Genomic DNA, 22,440 nt, shown 5'->3' with positions numbered 1-22,440 from the left:
CTGAGTCACATGTAATCTGATGATGAAAGGGGACAACAGTTCTGGTGAAATTCCCTTTAATAAAACAACATCTCTATTCACTCACATGTTGTTTTTTTTCTGTCACATGTGTAAAGGATTGGGTAAATCACACCTGTAGGCAAAAACCCTCTACAAACTGACGGGGTTATTCATCAAATAACATTTCTAAAAAGGTTCAGCATGTGAGAACAAAATCATCACAGTAACAGTTCAAGCATGTATGACTCAAGCCTTTAATCATGCCATGTTAGGTGGCAAAAATGTCATCACATTTAACAAATGCCAAAATGAAAGCCCTTTAGCAACCAGGCCCAAGAATTTGTCAGCAGCTGTCGAGAACAGTTATAACAACACAGTCAGCAGCCTCTTTAACTCATGGGGTTAAATAACATAAATAGAAAAGAGTCTACACTAATTGGCTAAGTGAAACTGTTTATCTTAGAGATAAAGTTTAACAAAGTGACAACCATGACAAGATTTCAGTACAAGCTGCCTTTGTTTCCAACTCTTTGAATGTTCTACATTGGTAGCTATGGTAATTTGCTAGAAAAGTTAAAGTAGCAGTGTTCTTTTGAATCGTTCCACCACTCGCTCAGGCTGTCACACATACTGCGCTCTGTTGCCTTTCTTACTCTGAACAAGGCATCGTCAGACACACTTTTCATTCAGTTTTCATGTATACCAACAGGGAGGAAGTGGAAATGCTCAGCCGACGTTACAAATAGACCTGTGTCTGCACATCGAAGTGATGGACAAAGTTACGTAATTATATATTTCTCGAAATGCCTCTGTGCTATGACACAAGAGACAAGAACCTACTGTGCGTACGAGTGTCTTGGGTAATGTGTGTTAGCATACAGGCCAGACGTTTACTTTGACAGTTATTCGACTTTGGCATTATATAAACAGTCCTGTAATCTAACCCAAGCTTTATCAAACATCTTTGTCATATTCTCTACAATCAGGAAGCTCTGTGAAAAGTTGCTCCCTAGTTGTTTTGTTGTTTTTCTAGAAGACAAATGACCTCTGACCCTGAGAGAAACCACACATCTGGTTGTATTTGAGAAAGGAAACAAACATTGTAAGCCTGCTGCCATGGTTTGGAAACCAAATAGGAAACTCCCAGGGGAGAGTCTATGCCGAGTCATTCTGCAGGTATCCATCCATCCTTATCATTCACCCTTCGAGCTCGTTCTCAAAAACATGCGGCATGGTTACTTCACCTAGCATCCACCCTGAGAAAGTACTTGTACCAACTTTGTCCAGGTCATGATCTCTAAGGGGACATTAGAGATCTCATGTTGCTGCACTTTTACAATTTAGGCCAGGTCACCCACTGTATCGTATAACAGCCTGTTGAAAAGCTCTTCACAGAGTCACTTTTCACATACACACAGTCTTATTTGGTGTTTGCTCCAAAGAGTGCATCTCAAAAGTCTCTGTGGTCTGCATTCTTGGCATTGCATGGTATGATATTTGACACAGTGAAATCAGTAAGCGGATATAATGCTAATGATTTCTGGTTCGTGACTTTCTAACATCCACACATGTACACCTCAGATTCCACAGCACGCCCTCCTGAATACATTTTCTTTGACTGCATAACCGCTATCAGAGAACCACTCAGAGAGAAATGTTTGATCAATTAAACACCTATTTTAGCTGAAAAGATGGCAAAGTCACAAAAGACATCCATCAATATCAATGTGACGTGTTCTGTGGCTTCTCTCCTGTGCTCATTCACAGCTGTAGGAATCCGCAAGCATGTCTTGCGGAGGGAGGGAGGGGAGGTGGGGGTATTTTTTTGACATCGTGCCTCCGGGTGTTACAGTGGTTTAGACTTGTTAACTTGCATTCTTAAAATTCCTGCTGCAGTCTTACGCTTCAAAGAAATGGCTTATCAACACACATGACTAAAAAAAAAACACTCAGATTAGGTAGGAAACTGACATTTAAGCCCATTTATACGACATGCCGGGTTGTAATCAGTTAGTCTGGCACTGTACCTGTCCTGTAACGTACCAACTGTCCAGAGATGAAAGGCTGCACGGTGGCAAGTCAAAACAGTAATGCATATGTATCTATCAAAGGCAGGTCAGTGATTTATGCATTGACCTCAGGTTATGGTAATACTACGGGTCTTAGTGTGCAAACATCTCTGACAGCCGGCACTGCTTTGGAAACAGAGGGCCTACAAAACCAAACAGTTCTCTCTCCGTTGCCTCTGTCGAACGCCAGCATCTCTGCCTAAACTGGATACCACCTCCAGCATTTGAAGGTTTTATTAATCTGGGGGTTACAAGCTACACGATGAGACTTTGGATGTCATCTCTCAAGCCTCAGAGAGTTTACAGGCCAGTAATAATAAAACCCCAGTAGGCTGCTATAGTAACTGTTCTACCTGCTGTGAGGACTCCATGGGCTGTTTTCCTCCCTTCGCTCTTCCTATATATATACTGTATAAATGTGATGTGTGCCCATGTTTGTATGACTTCAGTGGGGCTGAGGTTGCAGTGAAATGAAACCACTAGCATTGTGGCCAAGATGAGAGTCAGAATCTGAAGCTATTTATACCCCCTTAGACCAGAGAAACTTCATGCTGGTCTTTCCCACCGAGTGGGGAGGGCTGGAGAGATGGAGCGGTGGGAGAGAAAGAAAGGAATACACAGGCTCAAGTTTGGAAAGGAAGCTCAAGGCTGACTTCCTCCACGTCTGTCTTCCTGGGCACCGGTCGGATAATGTGTTTGTATGCATGTACACGGCTCATCCTGTTTGCTCAGCAAGCCTTGACAACAGTAACTACAGGTGGACGTATAGAAAAGTCAGCAACAGCAGCAAAAGAACAGAAAGAGCGAAAAAAAAAAATGTGCTAGGTGTTATATAGTGTACGTGCTATCACAACATAACACAATGCCATTTATCTGCACAAACACATCAACAGTTTTAGACATATGTAATCTCACTTGTGTGTGGGCCAAAGCAAGGGTCACGGAGATCACGATTTCCAGATGTTTCCTATTATCCTGCAGCCCTTACGAGACCTTCCACCCAACTCTGTCTCTCACACTTCTCAGAATTAAGAGGAAAGGTGGAAAGCTGACTAACTTATTGGCCACACGATTCCATTGGTTGTCTTTACTGGATAGATTCACTAAAACGTGGGTCAATGTGGTCAAAAACAAACAAAATAAAACAGCAGCTTCAAAACGGAAAACCCCATTTTTATGGTTTTGAAGGAAAATCCCTCAATATACCGGGTATGACGCCACTGACCGTATTGCTGTCAGAGATAGCCTACATTTTGGTGGATCATGATGGGGAAAATCCAGTTGCCTGGCTTAAATCAACAAAGCGCTGGCCTGGAGAAAATCTCCACTAATCTATGGCACTACGAAATGAGCAATTCAGACACAAACAAGGGAATGTGTTGCAACAAAAGCTTGGAGAGAGTGGTTATCACGATAAACTTGGAACTGAAAGGGAATCAGCTTGACTAAATGAGCCTGCTTCCACTCAACCTTCAAGAGGCAATAGATTCAGAGATTTGCGATCATAACACTGAGCAAAATGAATCCTCTAATCCCTCTTTTCACACCCCCAACCCCCTTCTCACCTCTTTCTCCTCCTACCATCCCTACATGCTTCCCTTCAGTGCATTGGATGAGCTTGTTGGCGCTGGTAATTGCCAGGGGATGAGTGACATGCAGCACGGCTGAGATGCCAAAGCCGGATAACCATCTCTTTTGTGTGTCATTGCAATCATTGCGATTGAGGAGCGATGTTGCACGGGGGCTAAAGATCCAGGAGGTGGTAGGAGAGCAGAAAGGGAGGTGGAAAATAAATCACTGATAAGGCAATGGAGAGAGATGTGGGCGGTCAATAATGAGCTGCCATTCAACTGAATACTGTTCAATTTCTACTATGCACATGGGGGAAAACCCCAATGTGACTGAGGGAAACAAAAGCATCAGGGCCAACCAGATTAGGACTAAGGTGAGGAGGTCTCCTTAAAAAAATCAATATGGTATGATTATCTTTCAAAGGTAAAATGATGCCATGTCCAGATATCTCCGCTGTTGCTACAATAGAGTTTGACAGCAGGAAATGATTCAGGGTCTAAACATTAAAACTCCCTCTTGTTGAGGTGTCAGTTCCACAGAATCAAAACTTCCTAGTCTGCACAGATCAGTTTACAGGACAGGCCTGTGGCATCAGGAGACTAGAAAGCATTGCAACCTCAAACCATGTTGTGTTTTCAGACATGCTGTAGGTGTGGTTCACTTCTCCTCACTGGGGAAAAAAACTCTTACTGTCTAGCTCCTACGTTACTTCTATGCTGTCAAAGGGCACCATGGGAAATGCAGGAGCTGTGTATGTCAACTACATGAGGCGGGCTGAGAAAATACAGACGCTCAACAACATGAAAAACAGCCCTTATCGTCACAAATCACAAAAATAACCGCATCACAAAAAATTGCTTACAATGTGATTCCAATCTATTACCACTTACTCATTCTCCATCACTGCTTTAGCCTCTTCTCACACACACACACACACCCACCCCCTACCCTGAACCACTCTGTATCTTTACTGAAACCATATGTTCTGAGCTCCCACAGCCAGACTTCCCTTATCAACACCACAGTGAGCTGCGTGGTGACAAAGCCTCAGCTCCTACAGAGGGAAGGGGAGCAGGCTCGGCTGGACCCTGGACAGCGAACTAGGGAGGGATTTACAGAGATTGCTGTTGGTGGTGGGGTGTCCATATAGTCCTTTAGCAATCTAAGCTACTGAGCTGCAAGGTCTCAAAGTCATCCATATGGAGATTCGGTAGTGCTATGCACAACATATACTGCCACATATAGGGTACATTAATACAGAACAGCATGCTTTGGCACCAAGGCTTGTTTACACAGTATGTGCCATATGTGAAGATGATGTAGACAGTAATGAGGGCAATTATATGCATCTATTCCAGCTTATAGAAACATGACATGACACTTTATGCTAAAGAGGATGATTTATTGTTTTGAGAGTAGGATTTATTACCAAACTGCACATGTGCAAGAGTTAATAATCCACAGTTTACCATGAATCCCAACAAAAATCACATATCATACTAAATCTTGGCACTCTGTTAGACTGCAGCTGTGGCTGTATAAGAGGCATTCAATGCAAAGACATAGGTGACAAACACAGACAGACAATTTCCTTCAGCCCCAACGGTATCACTCCCCTCTGGCTATACACCGTATGGCTTAAATCAAGACATGCCAATTGATGTGATGACGGGGAGGAGCATGGTGGAGGGCACCAGCACTGACAGCTTTCAGATGTTCGCAGGGAGAAAAAAAAAAGCTCCCAGACTTCTCTGATAAATAACTGGGGCTTTGTCTTTATCATTGTGTCGGAACTGGGTTTGAGGGGGGGAGGTCAAAGCATGGTCGCTCTGCTGCCTGGTCTGTCTTGTAGCAGAAGATAAGCCATGGCTGCCTCTTGTCTAACTGAGAAAGACAGAACCGCCAGAGGCTGTCCCCCTAATAAGATGTTGGGGGGTTTTTTTTAAACCAGAAGTGTAGAAGTTAAAGCTATTCAGTATGATCTTGTTCAGGCTCCGGCTGCATACATTATCTTGAAGCTACTTTATGCTGGTACAGTTTTGAGAAAGTTATGCATGACTGACTTGAAGTCTGTACAATCATTTAGTATCTTCGTGACACCAGTCTATAGTGAAGCGTCTGCACAGATGAACAGAATTATTTCAAGAACTTTGAGGAAGTTCCTTAACATGTGACAGCTCAAGACAAAGAGGGAACCATGACCGTGTTCAACAAATGCACGGCAGATGTTGAAATTGAAAAATCTACAGAATCATCAACGTTTTCATGAGAAACAGCCTTCCATCAGTGCGTGAATATAATAGCAATCAATGGCTGCCTTTTCAAACCTCGGAGCAGCAGGGTGGCAAAGCGAGTAAGAAGAGAGTCAGACACCCTGCCAGCGCCAGGGTGATGTTTTCTAACTGACCCTGACCTTTGACCTTGTTGTGGAGGGGGCCTCAACAAAAGAGGGGATTTCCGTACAGCGAGCAATAAAGCATAATAATTAAGTCGCATTATTGGTGTCAAGTTAAATGCAGCCAATTTGGATTTAACCACACACTGATCTGGTCTCAGCTGGAGGCTTGAAACCACCTGCACTGTGAAAGTACCATAGATGACAAAGCAAGGATGAGGGAAGGACGATGAGGAGGGAGGGGGGAAGGACAACCAAAAAAAAAATAAAAAAAAATGACAGGGAGAAGTGACAAATTGAATAGTCTCCTGCAGGTGGGAGCCATCTATACCGACACTGTGTTGGTGGCTGAAAGGAGCGTGTAAAATTACCAGGACGTTCATTCATCAAAAGGCAGCTGATGTACAATGAGTGAATAAGTGGCTGTGCTCAAATGGTTGCTTATCTCTTATCTGTCTGAGGGGGGGGTAAAAGGAGGTGTGGTGAATGCTCATGAATATCTATTTATTTGCAAGGGCAGTGTGAATTGAGCTCTGCTTTGATTGTTTTGGACCTGAGTTTTAACACACAATAGACAGAGAGAGGTGTGAATGATGCCTCCAGCAATTATACTCATGTGGAAAACCCCATGCCTCCAGACTGTAACAAAAATCTACCTCACATTGCTGGAGGATTTCCACTGATAACAACAACACTGGGTTACAAAATTAAGAGAGAGGCTGCCTTGTGTACAGGACGTCACACCAAACCCAATACACATTTCTAGTGGTTTAAATGATTACCCAGCCCGTCAGCTATAGCAACGAACAAATATTAAAGTCTATTTTTTTCTTACAACCTGCGTCAATTAATGTAATATACAGGCGCCGAATCTATAAACACAGCCCGTCACTTTATAAAATGTCACCGGTTTTCTAATAAAACGCACCAGGCGTGTATGTTGACGATAGAGAAATACAAGCTTGGATTGAATGATTTATAGCTGGAGTTCTGTCCGTGTATGAGAGAGAGAGAGAGCGCGGAGCTGAACACAAGCAACGTGAAAGGTAATATCAACCTTACCGACTGAAGGAAAAGCAATGTGCGAACATAGTCCCTCTCGGTGTTCAGTATTTCATTTAAAACGCAAAGCCGGAGCCGCTGCTGACGGTCCGAGTCCTTGGTGGCGTGGATACCGTTCTCATGATGCCCGTCGTCCTCTTCCATGATGGTAATTCAACCCCCTTCAGAAAAAGGTCGCTCTCTACAGAAGAAAAATACTCTTCCTTTTTCTTTTTAAGTATCCACACTTTGTTGAGTTGTTGCTTCAGTCCATTTTTGCAGCGGCAAGTTTTGAAAACCCCCCCTCACGGAGCCGGTGATGCGCAACGCGCCGCACACTAGGCGAAATAAAGTTCACCAAAAGTACCAAACAACGAGCGGAGAGCACACACTGGCTGTGTGGTCGCAACACCAGCTGAGAGCGGGCAAGGCAACGGCGGATCAGTGCGAGAGCGGAGAGACGACAGAGGGGAGGAGGAGGAGGAGGAGGAGGAGGAGACACACACACACACACACACACACACACACACACACACACAGGGGCCACTGCTCACTTCTGCTCTTAACAAACAAACAACACGCTCACAGACACATCTGTCAAACACGGCAGCTTACACTCACTAATGCTGCATACGGATGTTAAAGTGGCTCTAAAATAAGTCATACAGTTTAAGAACTACAAATTAAACTGCAGCGGCACTCAAGCAATTACTTAATTAACTTAATTAAAGCCTAAAACACGGTGTGAGGCCATTTGAATAGAATAAAACATGTAAAATGTGAAATGTATTATGGCCACCATTTTGTGACGTACATGATATAAGCTTCCTCGGAGTCAGGCTAAGCATACATTATATTTCTAAAAGATGTTTTATCAACAGCATAAATATAACGTACCTTTAAATCGTGGCACCTTTCCTCCTCCTCCTTCCTGCTTCTAAATATAAATTTAAAGTGTTAAATTCAAACAAAAACACACACAGAGCTCAGGAAAAAATGCAGCTAACAGTTACAACGTTTAGCAATTCAAATGTTTGCTTTCATCCTGTCAAATGTAAAATATGATTAAGGCAGAAATAACGGTAAGAAAGACGAGACCTCTTTTAGGTTTTATGAAAAATATTTGTATGTGTTTTTTTTTTTTTTTAAGTGTTTTAATTGAGGGCCAGGACCCAAAACACTAGTAAATATTTAAAATATTTAATGTATATTGTGTAAGTTAGCTAAGGAATAGGCCTCTACCTGTGGTCACAGTTAGTGTCCCACCTGTAGCTAAATTTGAGAGGAAGGCGCCCTCTGGTGGACACAGACACGAGTGTACATTTCATTTGGAGAATGAAGCACACAGGTAGTCTGTTAACTCACTTTTATTAATCTTCAGGTTTTTATGAGCACTGTAAGGGCTTATATCTGTGCTTGGTGGTGCGCTCATGAATAAAAAAAGGCGAAAGGTTTTAACTATTAAGTTTATATCAGGACCTGTCGTTATACCGCACCTGCTGATAAATATCTTCGTTTACAGCAAGTTCATGTGTCACTGCTTCAGGAAATGGAGACACACCCTTACTATCATACAACCCACCCTGGAGCTGTTGGCCGTTTTATCAAAGAATACCCGTCTGGTTTCACCTCATTAATACACCACCGTTAACGCCACAGGCCACATCCAGTCAGTTTGTATTGTAAATATTCATAACAGAAGTGAAAATGTCTGCATTTGAACTCATAATGAATCTAAATCTAGAGCCTTAGTTATGTCTGGAGAGAAGACGTTCATGTTGAGGTTAATTTCAGACATGCCGTGAACAAAAAGTCAAGTGTTAGCAATGGGAGAAATTAAAATGTCAATAATAGTTTTAATTGATGCATGTTACATTCAATACCCATTGTGATCCTCCCACACATAATTGCATACATACATAACTTTTCTCGCAATCTCAGATGAGGAATGCAACAACTTGTAAATGCCTTACACTATCATATATTTACAGATCATCCTCTGCTTCTGTACATGGCAAATCCTTAAATATGATCAAACATCAGAGGAGTAACATAGGATACAATGTATGACTGATTGTATGTAGTTTCTTTGAAGCATATTTAATGTACTTTTTCCTTCCAAAAAAAGGCATGTGCATAAAGCACCGTCATAAAAAGTGAGTCACACAATTAGACATGATAGGTTAAAAAGTCCACGACGCCTCTTCTTCATTCATATTTCACAAGATAAAACTCTTCCTTCAGCAGGGTTTTTCTTTCAAAATGCACAAAAGTACAAAAAGACATGTAAAGTTAACCAAAGGGAATAGAAAATAAACATAAAATGTGCTCAGTGCATTAAGACTTTTCCAATATAACAAAGAAACTAGAGGTGTTTGCCCTGTTCCATCTCTGTGATAAATAAATTCACATTGTTACAGGCAGACAGTGAGAGGGCCTGAATCAAAACCAAAGTACAGTGAGTAAACAAAAAGTGAAACAAATTGTGAAGCCAAAAAGAAATGGGTGAAGGCAAAACTGCACATTTATGTTCTCCAAAGTGAATATAAATGACGAAGTTAAATATTCTCTTTCTGGGTTTAGTATTTTAAAAAAACAAAACATAATGCTGTTAGCTACATCGAGTGTTTTGGCCTTTGAATCACTATAGATTTGACTTCAACTGTGCTGTAGGTCTGTTTGGCATTGGAAGAGACTTAGACGTCTTTGTGGTTGTTTCATATTAGCCCTGCAAACATCAAGTGCAAACTCCAGGAGCTCTGTAACTACTCTCATTATCAGTAAACTAACACGTTACCAAGCATTAAGAGTAAACCAGTTCTAGGGTTATGTCTTAACAAAGGAAATTGAAATTTTTAGCACTGTATTATCACGGGATTCTTAATCGTTTAAAGTGACATAATTCATCTTTAAAAAGGTCATTTAAGGGGGTTTTAGGGGTCACTATGACTCCATGTAGTGTAAATAGTTGGACTGGCTGAACAAGCATACATGTGGCCATGTACATACACACATACACACACAAACAAAACAGTGCAGTGGCTGTTGTGAGATGGGGTGACTGTCAGACTGGCACAGAGAAAGCATAGGTGTGAAAAAAAAATGACATCTACATACAATAAAAAAACATAGGAGTCCTAGAAATCATCTGGAAAATAAAAAATATATATAAACAGAAATATTTGAGTGCTCAGTCAGTTGCTGCGATGGCCGAATGTCTGTTTGCACTAGGAAGACTTTAGCAGGTGTCACTGCATGTAGATGACAATTTGTTGTTAGACTAGTTCATGGGTTAATGCTGTCAATCGTTTCTTTGTTGTCTTGAAGCCACATGCCTTGAAGCAGCAGCAGCGATGTATTTTATAAAACTTTTCGATGACGCTTACATTTTTATCTCCTTGGCAAAAATCCAACCCTAAATCTGTCTGGTTAAAACAAAAACAGATATACAGAAATGGATTTTGGACACAATTCTGTATTACCAAACTATCATGAAATTTCACTCGTATCACAGGGTTTTTTAAAGGACAAACTTTTTACAATTTCAGAAAGGCCAACAGTGTAACTATTGTATTGCAGTTAATGACAAGCAGAAACTCTTTTTTTTTCTTCTTTTTTTGAAGCATGAACCTAAATGAGGAGAGACAGTCACTGTTGAACTTCAGCCATTCAAATCTTCAATGAGCGGCTGCGACATAGAAATGTAGCTTTTTCCACCTTGGCATGGTTTTTGACACTTTGCTCTCAGAGTCAAAGGCAGACAGTGTTGATATATGTATTTATATAAATAACAAAACAGTACAGTATAAATATAAAGATTCTGTGAATGTGTGTGTGTGTGTGTGTGTGTATGGGTGGGTCTGTATGCACGCACAGTTGTAAATGGTGTATGAGTATAGGATAAGTGTGTGTGTGTGTGTCTGTGTGTGTGTTGTGTGCGCTCGTGAGCCAGTGTTAGGACAGGATGGTGGGGGTTAGAGGTGAGGCTTTCCCTCCCCCACCTCGTGGAAGAGCGAGGTGTAAAACTCAGGCTCCAGTTGCTTGTTGCGGTAACGCTGGACAATCTCAGTTATTTTCTGCTTCCGCCTCACGTGAGGCGGGTTGTACGAGTCACTTTCCAGACGCTTCCGTCGGCACACGTTGATGACCGTTTGGCGCACGAGGAACCCTGGGAGGGGGATGCAAATACAGGAACTCATCAGGACAAGACTGTGGACAATGGATGAATCCTGTAGCAATAAAATATATAGCAACAGCACCTTCTAACAAGATGAAGATAAAAACTAGAGTGACAAACTGTGAAATACAGCTTCCTACACCACCTACTGGCCAAGAATGGCATTGCCCTGGAGTGAAGGTTTATTATGTTTTTCCAAGTATGTTATGTATCAACACAGAATAGATACATGCACTTGCTAAACCATGATGTTTTCACAGGCTTTCTCTCTGACTGTAGCTCGTGTTTCCTACGAGCATGACTCGTCCGTATAGCAAACCATAACTTCTGCACTGAAAAACAACATCAACAGATTAAATGGAGTTTGTTTCATGTGCATTTTACAATCAAATGCCAAGCATAAAATATTAACGTGTGCATATTGTTATTTCAGTAAACGCCTCGATTATTCCCTGTGGAAACCATGTGATGCATTAAGACTTGTTGCCTCTGATGTTTCTGATGAAGAAACAAGGAAATGCATTGTGGGGAGGGGTATAAGTAAAGACAGAGGAAGCCCTGTGAGCTATTACCTAGCGCTCTGCGGCTGACCACCATGCCATCCACCAGAGGAATCACCATGCCAAATTTGCCCACAGCTCCATGCAGCCGGATCCTGAAGAGTCCCGTCTTAAGAGGGTGGATGAAGATTAAAGGGACGTCCTTCTCAAGTAAGCCCGACCTGCAGCGGAAACAATTAGAAAAATGGAGAAGAACACATTAAAAGCACCTCATTAATAGATAATGAACTGACAGACTTGCAGTTGCAATGTATCTTGACAGATCACACTGCAATCATGTAGAACTTTAAGTGTGAAACGATTACGTAGGCAGAGAAAATGTGTATGTCATCAGCATTTTTGCTAAGAGTGAGAAAGTCAGTTCAGCAGTCATCACAAATGCCAACCACCCACATCATCATTCAAGGGCTCTTGGCATTCAGAAAACATCAGTGACTTGAAGTTAAGTCACTAATGTTCACGACAACACCCGTTCAAAATAAGTTCACTGTTCATTTGGTTAAATATAAACCACTTTAATCTGCTGGAGGCTCGTGGCCAGTGACCTCAAGTTGTTGTCGATCTATCTACAATGTTTATTCATGAAGCTGCTCTGTAGCATGTTAACTCAAACTTTGCAAAATATTACCCAAACAACATGCATATGACTCATGTTTCACAAAAACTGATGTTTCCTCTGTGCCACTTCACACTGGTAACCACTGTCACAGGACGGTCGTGGTTCCTTTTCTCTGCATGCTTCTGCACACACTGCATGTTGTACTTCCTGTTTTGCACTCTGCGTTTATGTACTGTTTGTTAATCTGTGAAATAGATTTAGAGCACATGCTGTTTTGCAGACTTTTTTTTTCCTCTTCTTCTTTTTCTTCATTTTTGCACCTGACCAAAACCGTATGTTCTCTAAACTTGCAGCAACACGTTTCGAGTGTGAACTCGTGAATACCTGCAGGAAGTGCTGTTGCTCATGCTAGCTTCCAAGCCTGTGCTGGTTTCCGCCAAGAGATCAGATAACGGGAAGTTCTCTAAAAAACAAAAAAACAATGCATGCATGTACTTTAGTTTATTGGTTGCATACTTCAAAAACACTTTTTTTAGCATATTGTATACAAAGAGAATGCGCTCCCCAAAATATTTCTGCAGTCTCAAATTACAGGGCGGGTGCAGTATAAAGAGCAGGTGCCTACCGATATCATCAAAGCGCTCCACCCAGACCACAAACACCTTTGTCTCAGGACCCAGTGCTGGGAAAGACTTTCCAGTCGATGACCTCTTTGTTTTTACCAAAGGACTCAGCTACAGAAAGAGCACAAAACACAGTGAGTCAAGCAAACACTACATAAAGCAGAAATCATAATCAGTGCTGTCAGCACACTTCAGATGAAGCTAAACTTCACCTTTTTGGCAGACTCCAGGTTTTCAGAATGGTTGGGGAACAGCTCCAGTGTGAGATTGGGTTGTTTGTGTAAACCAGGCATGAGGTCAGGGTTGGTGTCTGCCTCCACTGTGGAGTCACTGTGCACTGATGACTCCTCTGGGAAACAACAAAAGAGCAAATGGCAAACTGTCAACCACAAATCCCTCACTGGGTTTTCATCGCAAAGAAACATCCATCGATTTATATTTGAGGGAGCTGACCAGAATTTTCTGTCAAGGATGGAACAACGAAGGCGATCTCTGTCAGAGCATCAGCATAGTACAAAACTTTCTTCTCCCCGTTGAACACCGAACCTCCTGTGTCCTCAGGAGTCGCTGTTTCCTCTACAGTAAATAAAACAAAAGACCAACATTGATTTAGTTAATTACAAACATCCAACATGCAGATAAAAGTTTCCCTGCATTCGTCCACTGTGGCTAACCTGTGTGTTGTATATCGTTGCTGTCGGAGCAGGAGTTGAGAGACCAGCTGGTATCTAGGTGTCCTGTCCACCCTGGATGACGTCCCACATCCACAGGCCAGCCCAAGGACAGCAGGAACTCCAAAAAGTGGGGCTGGACGCTGGACGACGACTCCACATTCCTCAGGATCTAAACAGGAGAAGCACAAGAACAAGATCAACATCTGTAGATTTTCAAGTTCACGTCAAGCTATTTAATTCCATTTGTAATTAAAATACTAGCCTGTTGAACATTACATATTATTGTATTTTATACAGAATCTGTGTTGCCACAACCAATGTAGCTGGTGTTTTCTCACCTCTGAGCTACTTTTCTGTCCAGCCCTCACGTAGAAAATAAAGACAGTGTCAAATGGTCGGCAGGGAAGCAGGTCCAGGTAGCTGATGTCATCAAAAAACCCTGGCAAGGATGACTCCAGGCCAATCAGATGAGGAGGTAGACGGCTGTTGTTGGGCTCCTATCAAATATGAATTAATATACATAAATGGACTACATTAACAAACCCAATGTATACATAATAGATAGTATCTTTATCATTTATTATTACTGTCACTTATTCATAATTATTCAAGTATCAATTCAAGTTAAATTTAAGTAGCTAAAAGGTTTGTATACAGTATTTGATATTGGCACATTCTGCAAATCAAACAGATTTTCTCATTAAAAACCTATCAGGCAAATTATGTTTATCAACCTTGAGTGCCTCCAACGACAGAAAGCCAAAATGGGAAAGGAAGAGGCGTGCTGTCTGGAACTCCTGCGAGGGTGGAGGGGGTTTGCAGTCTGTCTGTGGGTCAGGGAAACGCTTGGACTTCCAAATTTCCTCGCTGTGCCGCTCCAAGGCGTTCTCATACTCAATCTGCTTTGTCATCAGAATACGGAGCTTGTCGTGCTGAACTTCGAGCTGAAAAGAAGAGGACGAGGCATTTTTTAAAGAAAATCAAGAGGCTGTGGCTGATGAATGAAGTATGAGCCCACGGAGGGCAAGGCGCACAGTCCAAATACTGAAATACCTCTCAAAGTCGATGTGCCAAAAGTCACCGGTGTTCAGCTGTGCTTTAAAAACACGAGTATCAAACACTTATTAGCTAAACCCGAACAATCTAATCCAATCCAATACAACATCTCTCCAATTAATCCAGTCTGTCTGAAGCTTTTAATGTTCCTCTCTGTAACAGTGTCAGATGTGCTGGTTAGAGCGTGCAGTCAGGGGTGTTTTTGGATTGCATTAAAAGCTACAGATTATTGCAGGAGTATTGCATTGGATTGAGCAACGGAACAAAACAATCACCATGTTTGTCACCAAACCAGACGATTTGACCCTTTTTCCCCACCAAGAGACACCCAAGTGAAATGTCATCTCTCCAACAACTCACATGTGGGTAATTACTCATCAGTGTATTTGTGGCTCTTGAATCATCCAGCCAGCCCAAACAACACACCTGAGTTTGTATAATAATAATAAATAATATGAGTCATTCATATCCTGCAACAAACAATGCTGTCTTAGCTTGTGCTCGCAGGACAATCATTTATTTTGAATGTAATTAGTCGTAATGCGGATACAGGATCAATGACAGGGTTCAACAGAAGGGAAATCTCACCTCTTTACTGACAATGTCGTCCAGGTCCGGGATACTGACATCAGCTTTGACAAGAGGAATCTTATCCACCTCTTCAGGGAAGGGTCTCTGCTTGACGTTGTACTTGATCCCCACATCGTTTTTCGGCGTCGGACGGCCCTCAGGAACAAACACCTGCTGTGGAAGGAGAGAAGTAGACAGGTGCAGAGCAGAGTTGTGTTATCAACAAAAGAGATGTGGAAACAGAAGTTTTACAAAAGAAAAGCTCTTGCATATTATGTCAGTGTAGCGTCGTTGTCTTTCATGATCTCACCCTCTGATTGGCCCGAGCTCCTCTGGGTTGATGGAAGAGCTGCATGGTCCAGGCATGTCTGCCAGCCGTCCCTCGAATCAAAACGGTCACAGATGGACTGGGGTCTGTGAGGACAGAGATGCTCATTTATAGAGAAATAGGATGGTCTGCTGTGTTATTGATTTTAATTCATCAGCACTTAGTACTTGGCAGGTTATACAGTCTCTACATGTGCATTAAAAATTATCCAGCACCTTAAATCTCCCCCAATATTATATTAGAGGAATGATAAGTTACTGACTCTGCTCATTGCCGAGAGGTTGCTCCAGCATGGCGAGGATGACCGAGTTGTCAAGGACAAAGTAGCGGAAGTTGCTTGCTCCTGTGGCACTCAGTCTCGCGTAGCGAATCAAGGTGTCTTCATTCAGCAGACTGCAGGTGGAGGAGGTCCCGCTGGGGGAGGGGAAGGCACCCAACACCTGCATGATACTGGGGAACACCACAGCAAGAACATAAATATACAGAAAGTGGGTCAATAGGCACAGCATGACTAGGTCATTTTAGCAGCAGAAAAAATGAACAATATAACAATATCATTTAATTTAAAGTTGAGCCAAAAGTTACAACATATCCTTTGCAGTCAGAAACAATGTGAAAGTGATATTCAAACTTATTGCTAATAATATTTCGTTGCTACAAGGAAGAAAAAGAGCCTGAGTAGGTTGCAGACACTGACTTTGACACTTGCAGCTAAGCTTTTAGCTCGCGATAATTTGGTGTTGTTTATTTATTTACTTGCAATCTGGATCATCTGACTGCTACAGCTAACGAGCCAACTGACCTAATGTCAGTTTGAAGGCTATTTAGCCTGCAAAGCAACAGCGGCACTAATGCACCTTTTCTAAGATGGACATTTTTGTACAAGCTTGCCAACGCAGTGCAAAAGAAGATAAGTGTCTTTGCTCGTAGATAAGATGGAGGCGACACGGCTGGGACGATAGAATTTGCTGTGGTTGATAGCTCTTTTGTGTCAGTGTCATAAACAACCCAATCTCAGTCTGGCAGTTACTCTGTCAACATGACACAGATGATCGAATGGCGATTACGGTTTTATGCAAATGTATTACAAAATGTTTTGAGTGACTGTATGCCAGTCCTTTAGTTCTCCTTCTTTATGCCAAACGATATGCCTGTGTGTACTTAGAGAAGACGCCCTGCCCGTTTAAGAAAAACTGGCCCAGGACATTTTATTGTTGACAAAGTGGAAATATATACAGTATATGAGAAGCCTCAAAACTGAATTTTGATTTGGTTTAAATAACAAGGTAAACATAATATATCTATTGCTACTACTGTAGAAACTTTTAGGGGGTCTTACCAGGACAAAGTGGCCTCAGCAGCATCCTTCACCCTCATTGAAGCTGGGTTGTGCTCCTTTTCTCCTTTATGTCGGACTTCCTGTTCCTGGCGGGACTTGCTGCCAGAGATTCCAAGCTCCACAATCTCCAAAACCTCTACCAAACAATCCTGATCCAAACAATAAAGAAAGAATCTCAGAGCAGGAGTGCACCGTTTTGTAAATGGAGCTTAGGCTAGACTGGACAGAATTATCAACAAAATGTTCCTCTAATCTTCTTTTTTAATCATTTCGCTGACAGAATTCATGACGTATCCAATTTTCTGTAGGGTTTTGGTAGAGTTTTAGTTTTACAAAACAAATATATATTTCAATCAATTCATTCTCAGTATATTTGTATCAGAGAGAAATGCTACCTTCTCATCCAGCATGTCAGGGTGTTCTGTGAGCCACACACAGAGAAACTGGAAGGCAGCTACAATCATGGAGTGGAGGTCTCGGGACTGAAGAGGAGCTGGACGGCTACACTGGTACACAATGTACCCACATATAGAGCTGACGGCACGTTTACGGTCTGCAGAGTCTACTCCCACCTTTACCTGGTTAAGACAGAAAACACACAGCTAATCTTAGGCCTGCTTTCTAAAATTGGAGCCAATGAGCTTAATCAGAAGCCTCAAATAATCAAGCCACAAGGCACAACAACAGTTATTCATGTTTCATGTTATTGTAGATAATTAATACAAGTTTTCTTTCCAGGTCAAAACTTGGTCGCTCCAGCCCTATTCTTAGCATTTATCTATTTCTCAGCATTGTGTACTGTACTGACTTTATTCTAATGCATGCCTTGTTTGCCTGCATCTTGCTTTGCTATTCTTTGCGGTGTTGTTTGGTATTCGGGTGTTTTATGGTCTAGCTCTTCCAGATACGGCGGCCGGCCTGTGGTGGCAGCATCCACCTGGTCACTCAGAGACTCAACTCCCGAGGAGGCAGGGCATGAGCATTTCACTGGCTGCCCTGGAGCTGCTGGCTGGGCTTGCCAAGGTAAATACATGTCCAAACAGCACAGAGACTAGCAATCTGCATCATTACTAACGGGCCAGGCCAAGGTGAGACTGCTGTACAGCTTTAGTTCTCCCTGTTACTCACCCCCCAAAAACTCTATATTGTCACTTCAATCATCACTTTATAAAACTACAGTCGGTGTGAAGGTAATCCTGGATTTGCCCTCCAAGAAGGCCGACACGACCTATTCAAGAAACTGAATTGCCTGTTACTGTGGCAACAGATGGCCTGAAGTAAACCGTTACAAGACAATTTAAATCGATTCTAACCTCAGTAACTAGCACACCTCTGGAGCCTCACGGAGAACAAAGCAGAGGGGTTCATGTGGAAGTCAACAGTGCGTCCACAAGAGGGTTGCTCCTAAACTGTCAAACACAGTTCCACAGATCACCAGAAAGAGAGAAGTCGGCAGCAACAGACTGGTTGCACAGCAGACATTTTGACACATGGAGCAGGAAACTCACCGGTGTATTAATTAACTACAATAGCTGCATCCACTAAGGGAGGTGCTGCTATTCTGTGTGCTGATTCATTGTCACCGGGACACTTATCATATCTTGCCTGGTAATGGGGTGCGGAAACTAGTGCAGACGCCAAATAGCTCACCATGGTCTAAAAACGTAAATGTCTGACATTTGGTGTCACACATATGAAGGGGCAGAGGTTACATGAGATTATTTAAATTACATAAATGCTAGTTTATCAATAATGTAATTTAACTTTTATTTCTTACTGCAAAAAATCAAATGTCCTATTTAGTTCACTGACTCATAAGCCTACAAGATCGTTCTATATGAGAAAAATAAAGAATTTTGTGGTTTTCTGTCTTAACCAGGTAAAGGTGGGGAGTAGACTCTGCAGACCGTAAACGTGCCGTCAGCTCTATGTGGGTACATTGTGTACCAGTGTAGCCGTCCCAGCTCCTCTTCAGTCCGAGACCTCCACTCCATGATTGTAGCTGCCTTCCAGTTTCTCTGTGTGTGGCTCACAGAAACCCTGACATGCTGGATGAGAAGGTAGCATTTCTCTCTGATATAATATATTGAGAATGATTGATTGAAATATATTTGTTTGTAAAACTAAAACTCTACCAAAACCCTACAGAAAATTGGATGCGTCCTGATTCTGTCAGCGAAATGATTAAAAAGAAGATTAGAGAACATTTGTTGATAATTCTGTCCAGTCTAGCCTAAGCTCCATTTACAAAACGTGCACTCCTGCTCTGAGATTCTTCTTTATTGTTTGGATCGGATTGTTTGGTAGAGGTTTTGGAGATTGTGGAGCTTGAATCTCTGCCAGCAAGTCCCGCCAGGAACAGGAAGTCCGACATAAAGGAGAAAAGGAGCACAACCCAGCTTCAATAGGGTGAAGGATGCTGCTGAGGCCACTTTGTCCTGGTAGACCCTCAAAGTTTCTACAGTAGTAAATATGGATATATTATGTTTACCTTGTTATTTAAACCAAATTAAAATTACATTTTTGAGGCTTCACATATATATTCCACTTGTCAACAATAAAATGTCCTGGCCAGTTTCTTAAACAGGCAGGGGTCTTGTCTAAGTCACACAGGCTACCGTTGGTATAAAGAAGGAGACATAAAGGACTGGCATACAGTCACTCAAAACATTTTGTAATACATTTGCATAAAACCGTAATCGCCATTCGATCATCTGTGTCATGTTGACAGAGTAACTGCCAGACTGAGATTGGGTGTTTATGACCTGACACAAAAGAGCTATCAACCACAGCAAATTCTATCGTCCCAGCCGTGTCGGCTCCATCTATCTACGAGCAAAAGCACTTATCTTCTTTGCACTGCGTGGCAAGCTTGTACAAAAATGTCCATCTTAGAAAACATAAAGGAGAAAGGAGCACAACCCAGCTTCAATGGGTGAAGGATGCTGCTGAGGCCACTTTGTCCTGGTAAGACTCCTCAAAGTTTCTACAGTAGTAGCAATAGATATATATGTTTACCTTGTTATTTAAACCAAATTAAAATTCAGTTTTGAGGTCACATATTATATTTCCACTTGTCAACAATAAAATGTCCTAGCCAGTTTTCTTAAAAGGCAGGGCGTCTGTCTAAGTACACACGGCAACCGTTGGGTATAAAGAGGAGAGAACTAAGGACTGGCATACAGTCACTCAAAACTTTTGTAATACATTTGCAAAACCGAATCGCCATTCGATCATCTTGTGTCATGTTGACAGAGTAACTGCCAGACTGAGATTGTGTTTTTTATGACATGACACAAAAGAGCTATCAACCACAGCAATTCTATCGTCCCAGCGTGTCGGCTCCATCTTATCTACGAGCAAGACACTTATCTTCTTTTGCACTGCGTTGGCAAGCTTGTACAAAAATGTCCATCTTAGAAAGGTGCATTGGCCGCTGTTGCTTTGCAGGCTAAATAGCCTTCAAACTGACGTTAGGTCAGTTGGCTCGTTGCTGTAGCAGTCAGATGATCCAGATTGCAAGTAAATAAATAAACCACAACCAAATTATCGCGAGCTAAAAGTTAGCTGCAAGTGTCAAAGTCAGTGTTGCAACCACTCGGCTCTTTTTCTTCCTTGTAGCAACGAAATATTATTAGCAATAAGTTTGAATATCACTTTCACATATTTCTGAATGCAATGAAAGGATATGTTGTTGTAACTTGCGGTTCAACTTAAATTAATGATATTGTTATATTGTTCATTTTTCTGAGCTTAAAATGACCTAGTCATGTGTGCCTATGACACCACTTTTGTATTATGTATGTTTGCTGTGGTGGTACTCAGGTCATGAGGTGTTGGGTGCCTTCCCCTCCCCAGCCGGGACCTCCTCCACCTGCAGTCTGCTGAATGAAGACACCTGATTCGTACGCGAGACTGAGTGCCACCGGAGCAGCAACTTCCGCTATTTTGTCCTTTGATAATGGAGATTGTGGAGCTGGAATCTCTGGCAGCAAGTCCCGTCAGGAACAGGAATCCGACATAAAGGAGAAAAGGAGCACACCCAGCTCAATAGGGTGAAGGATGCTGCTGAGGCCACTTTGTCCGGTAAGACTCCTCAAAGTTCTACAGTAGTACAATGATATATTATGTTTACCTGTTATTTAAAAAAACCAAATCAAAATTCAGTTTTTGAGGCTTCACATATATATATGCCACTGTGTCAACAATAAAATGTCCTGGGCCAGCTTTTCTTAAACAGGCAGGGCGTCTTGTCTAAGTACACACAGGCATACCGTTGGGTAATAAGAAGGAGACTAAAGGACTGGCTACAGTCCACTCAAACCATTTTGTAATCATTTGCATAAAACCGTAATCGCCATTCGATCATCTGGTCATGTTGGACAGAGTAACTGCCAGACTGAGATTGGGTTGTTTATGACACTGACACAAAAGAGCTATCAACCACAGCAAATTCTATCGTCCCAGCCGTGTCGCTCCATCTTATCTACGAGCAAAGACACTTATCTTCTTTTGCACTGCGTTGGCAAGCTTGTACAAAAATGCCATCTTGAAAAAAATAAAGGAGAAAAGGAGCACAACCAGCTTCAATGAGGGTGAAGGATGCTGCTGAGGCCACTTTGTCCGGGAAGACTCCTCAAAGTTTCACACGTAGTAGCAATGATATATTATGTTTACCTTGTTATTTAAACCAAATAAAAATTCAGTTTTGAGCTCACATATATAAGATTTCACTTGTCACAATAAAATGTCCTAGGCCCAGCTTTTCTAAACAAAGGGCGTCTTGTCTAAGTACACACAGGCAGAACCGTTGGGTATAAAGAAGGAGAACAAAGGACTGGCAATACAGCACTCAAAACATTTTGTAATACATTTTGCTCAGCATAAAAACCGTAATCGCCATGCGAATCATGCTGTGTCATGTTGACAGAGTAAACTAAACTCAGAACGAGAACTGCAGACTGGATTATTATGACATAGGACAACTGACACAAAAGAGCTATCAACCACCAAGCAATTTATCATCTAATCTCGTCCCACACAGCAGTGTCGGCTCCATCTTATCCTATCACGAGCAAAGGACAACTTAATCTTATTCTTTTGCATCTGCGTTGGCAAGCTTGTACAAAAATGTCCATCTTAGAAAAGGTGCATTGGCCGCTGTTGCTTGCAAGGGCAAATTAGCCTTCAAACGGACATTAGGGTCAGTTTTGGCTCGTTAGCTGTAGCAGTCCAGATGAATCCAGATTGCAGTAAATAAGAAAACACACCCAAAATTACCGCGCGAGCTAAAAGCTTTAGCTGATCAAAGTGTCAAGTCGTGTTCAAACCAGATGCTCTTGCTTCTTTCTTCTTACTGTAGCAACGAAAATAATTATACAATAAGTTGAATACACTTTCACAAACTTTCACACGTTGGGCAACATTATTTCGGACTGCAAGGATATGTTGTAACTTTCGGTTCACTTTTTAAAAAT

At 42.0% G+C, this 22,440-nt stretch overlaps 2 protein-coding genes across 5 annotated transcripts in view; both read right to left on the bottom strand.

Moving 5' to 3' along the window:
- Positions 1-7,534, bottom strand: part of prex1 (phosphatidylinositol-3,4,5-trisphosphate-dependent Rac exchange factor 1) — a 74,980-nt gene extending 67,446 nt beyond the window's left edge. For 2 of the 4 annotated variants that reach the window (XM_027288985.1, XM_027288986.1), the window contains exon 1: positions 7,099-7,532. In XM_027288985.1, the coding sequence (XP_027144786.1) occupies positions 7,099-7,242 (144 nt within the window). In that variant the 5' untranslated portion in view covers positions 7,243-7,532. Of the gene's footprint in view, positions 1-7,098 lie in introns of all 4 variants that reach the window. The other 2 variants (XM_027288983.1, XM_027288984.1) reach the window with 2 other exon arrangements.
- Positions 7,535-8,909: 1,375 nt separating this feature from the next.
- LOC104929167 (Ral GTPase activating protein non-catalytic subunit beta) overlaps positions 8,910-22,440 on the bottom strand; it is a 26,194-nt gene continuing 12,663 nt past the window's right edge. Inside the window, exons 17-30 of the mRNA XM_019270962.2 lie at positions 17,359-17,541; positions 16,964-17,112; positions 15,887-16,074; positions 15,607-15,710; positions 15,315-15,467; positions 14,405-14,614; positions 14,009-14,167; positions 13,671-13,839; positions 13,450-13,572; positions 13,209-13,345; positions 12,999-13,107; positions 12,758-12,836; positions 11,827-11,975; positions 8,910-11,245 (exon numbers count right to left, since the gene is read on the bottom strand). Coding sequence (XP_019126507.2) covers positions 11,052-11,245; positions 11,827-11,975; positions 12,758-12,836; positions 12,999-13,107; positions 13,209-13,345; positions 13,450-13,572; positions 13,671-13,839; positions 14,009-14,167; positions 14,405-14,614; positions 15,315-15,467; positions 15,607-15,710; positions 15,887-16,074; positions 16,964-17,112; positions 17,359-17,541 — 2,106 coding nt within the window. The 3' untranslated portion in view covers positions 8,910-11,051. The remainder of the gene's footprint in view (positions 11,246-11,826; positions 11,976-12,757; positions 12,837-12,998; positions 13,108-13,208; positions 13,346-13,449; positions 13,573-13,670; positions 13,840-14,008; positions 14,168-14,404; positions 14,615-15,314; positions 15,468-15,606; positions 15,711-15,886; positions 16,075-16,963; positions 17,113-17,358; positions 17,542-22,440) is intronic.

The sequence above is a fragment of the Larimichthys crocea genome, chromosome XV (assembly GCF_000972845.2).
Source record: "Larimichthys crocea isolate SSNF chromosome XV, L_crocea_2.0, whole genome shotgun sequence".
Taxonomy (NCBI): domain Eukaryota; kingdom Metazoa; phylum Chordata; class Actinopteri; family Sciaenidae; genus Larimichthys; species Larimichthys crocea.
Note: the sequence above shows the minus strand (reverse complement) of the source record. Positions and strands in the feature narration are given on the sequence as shown.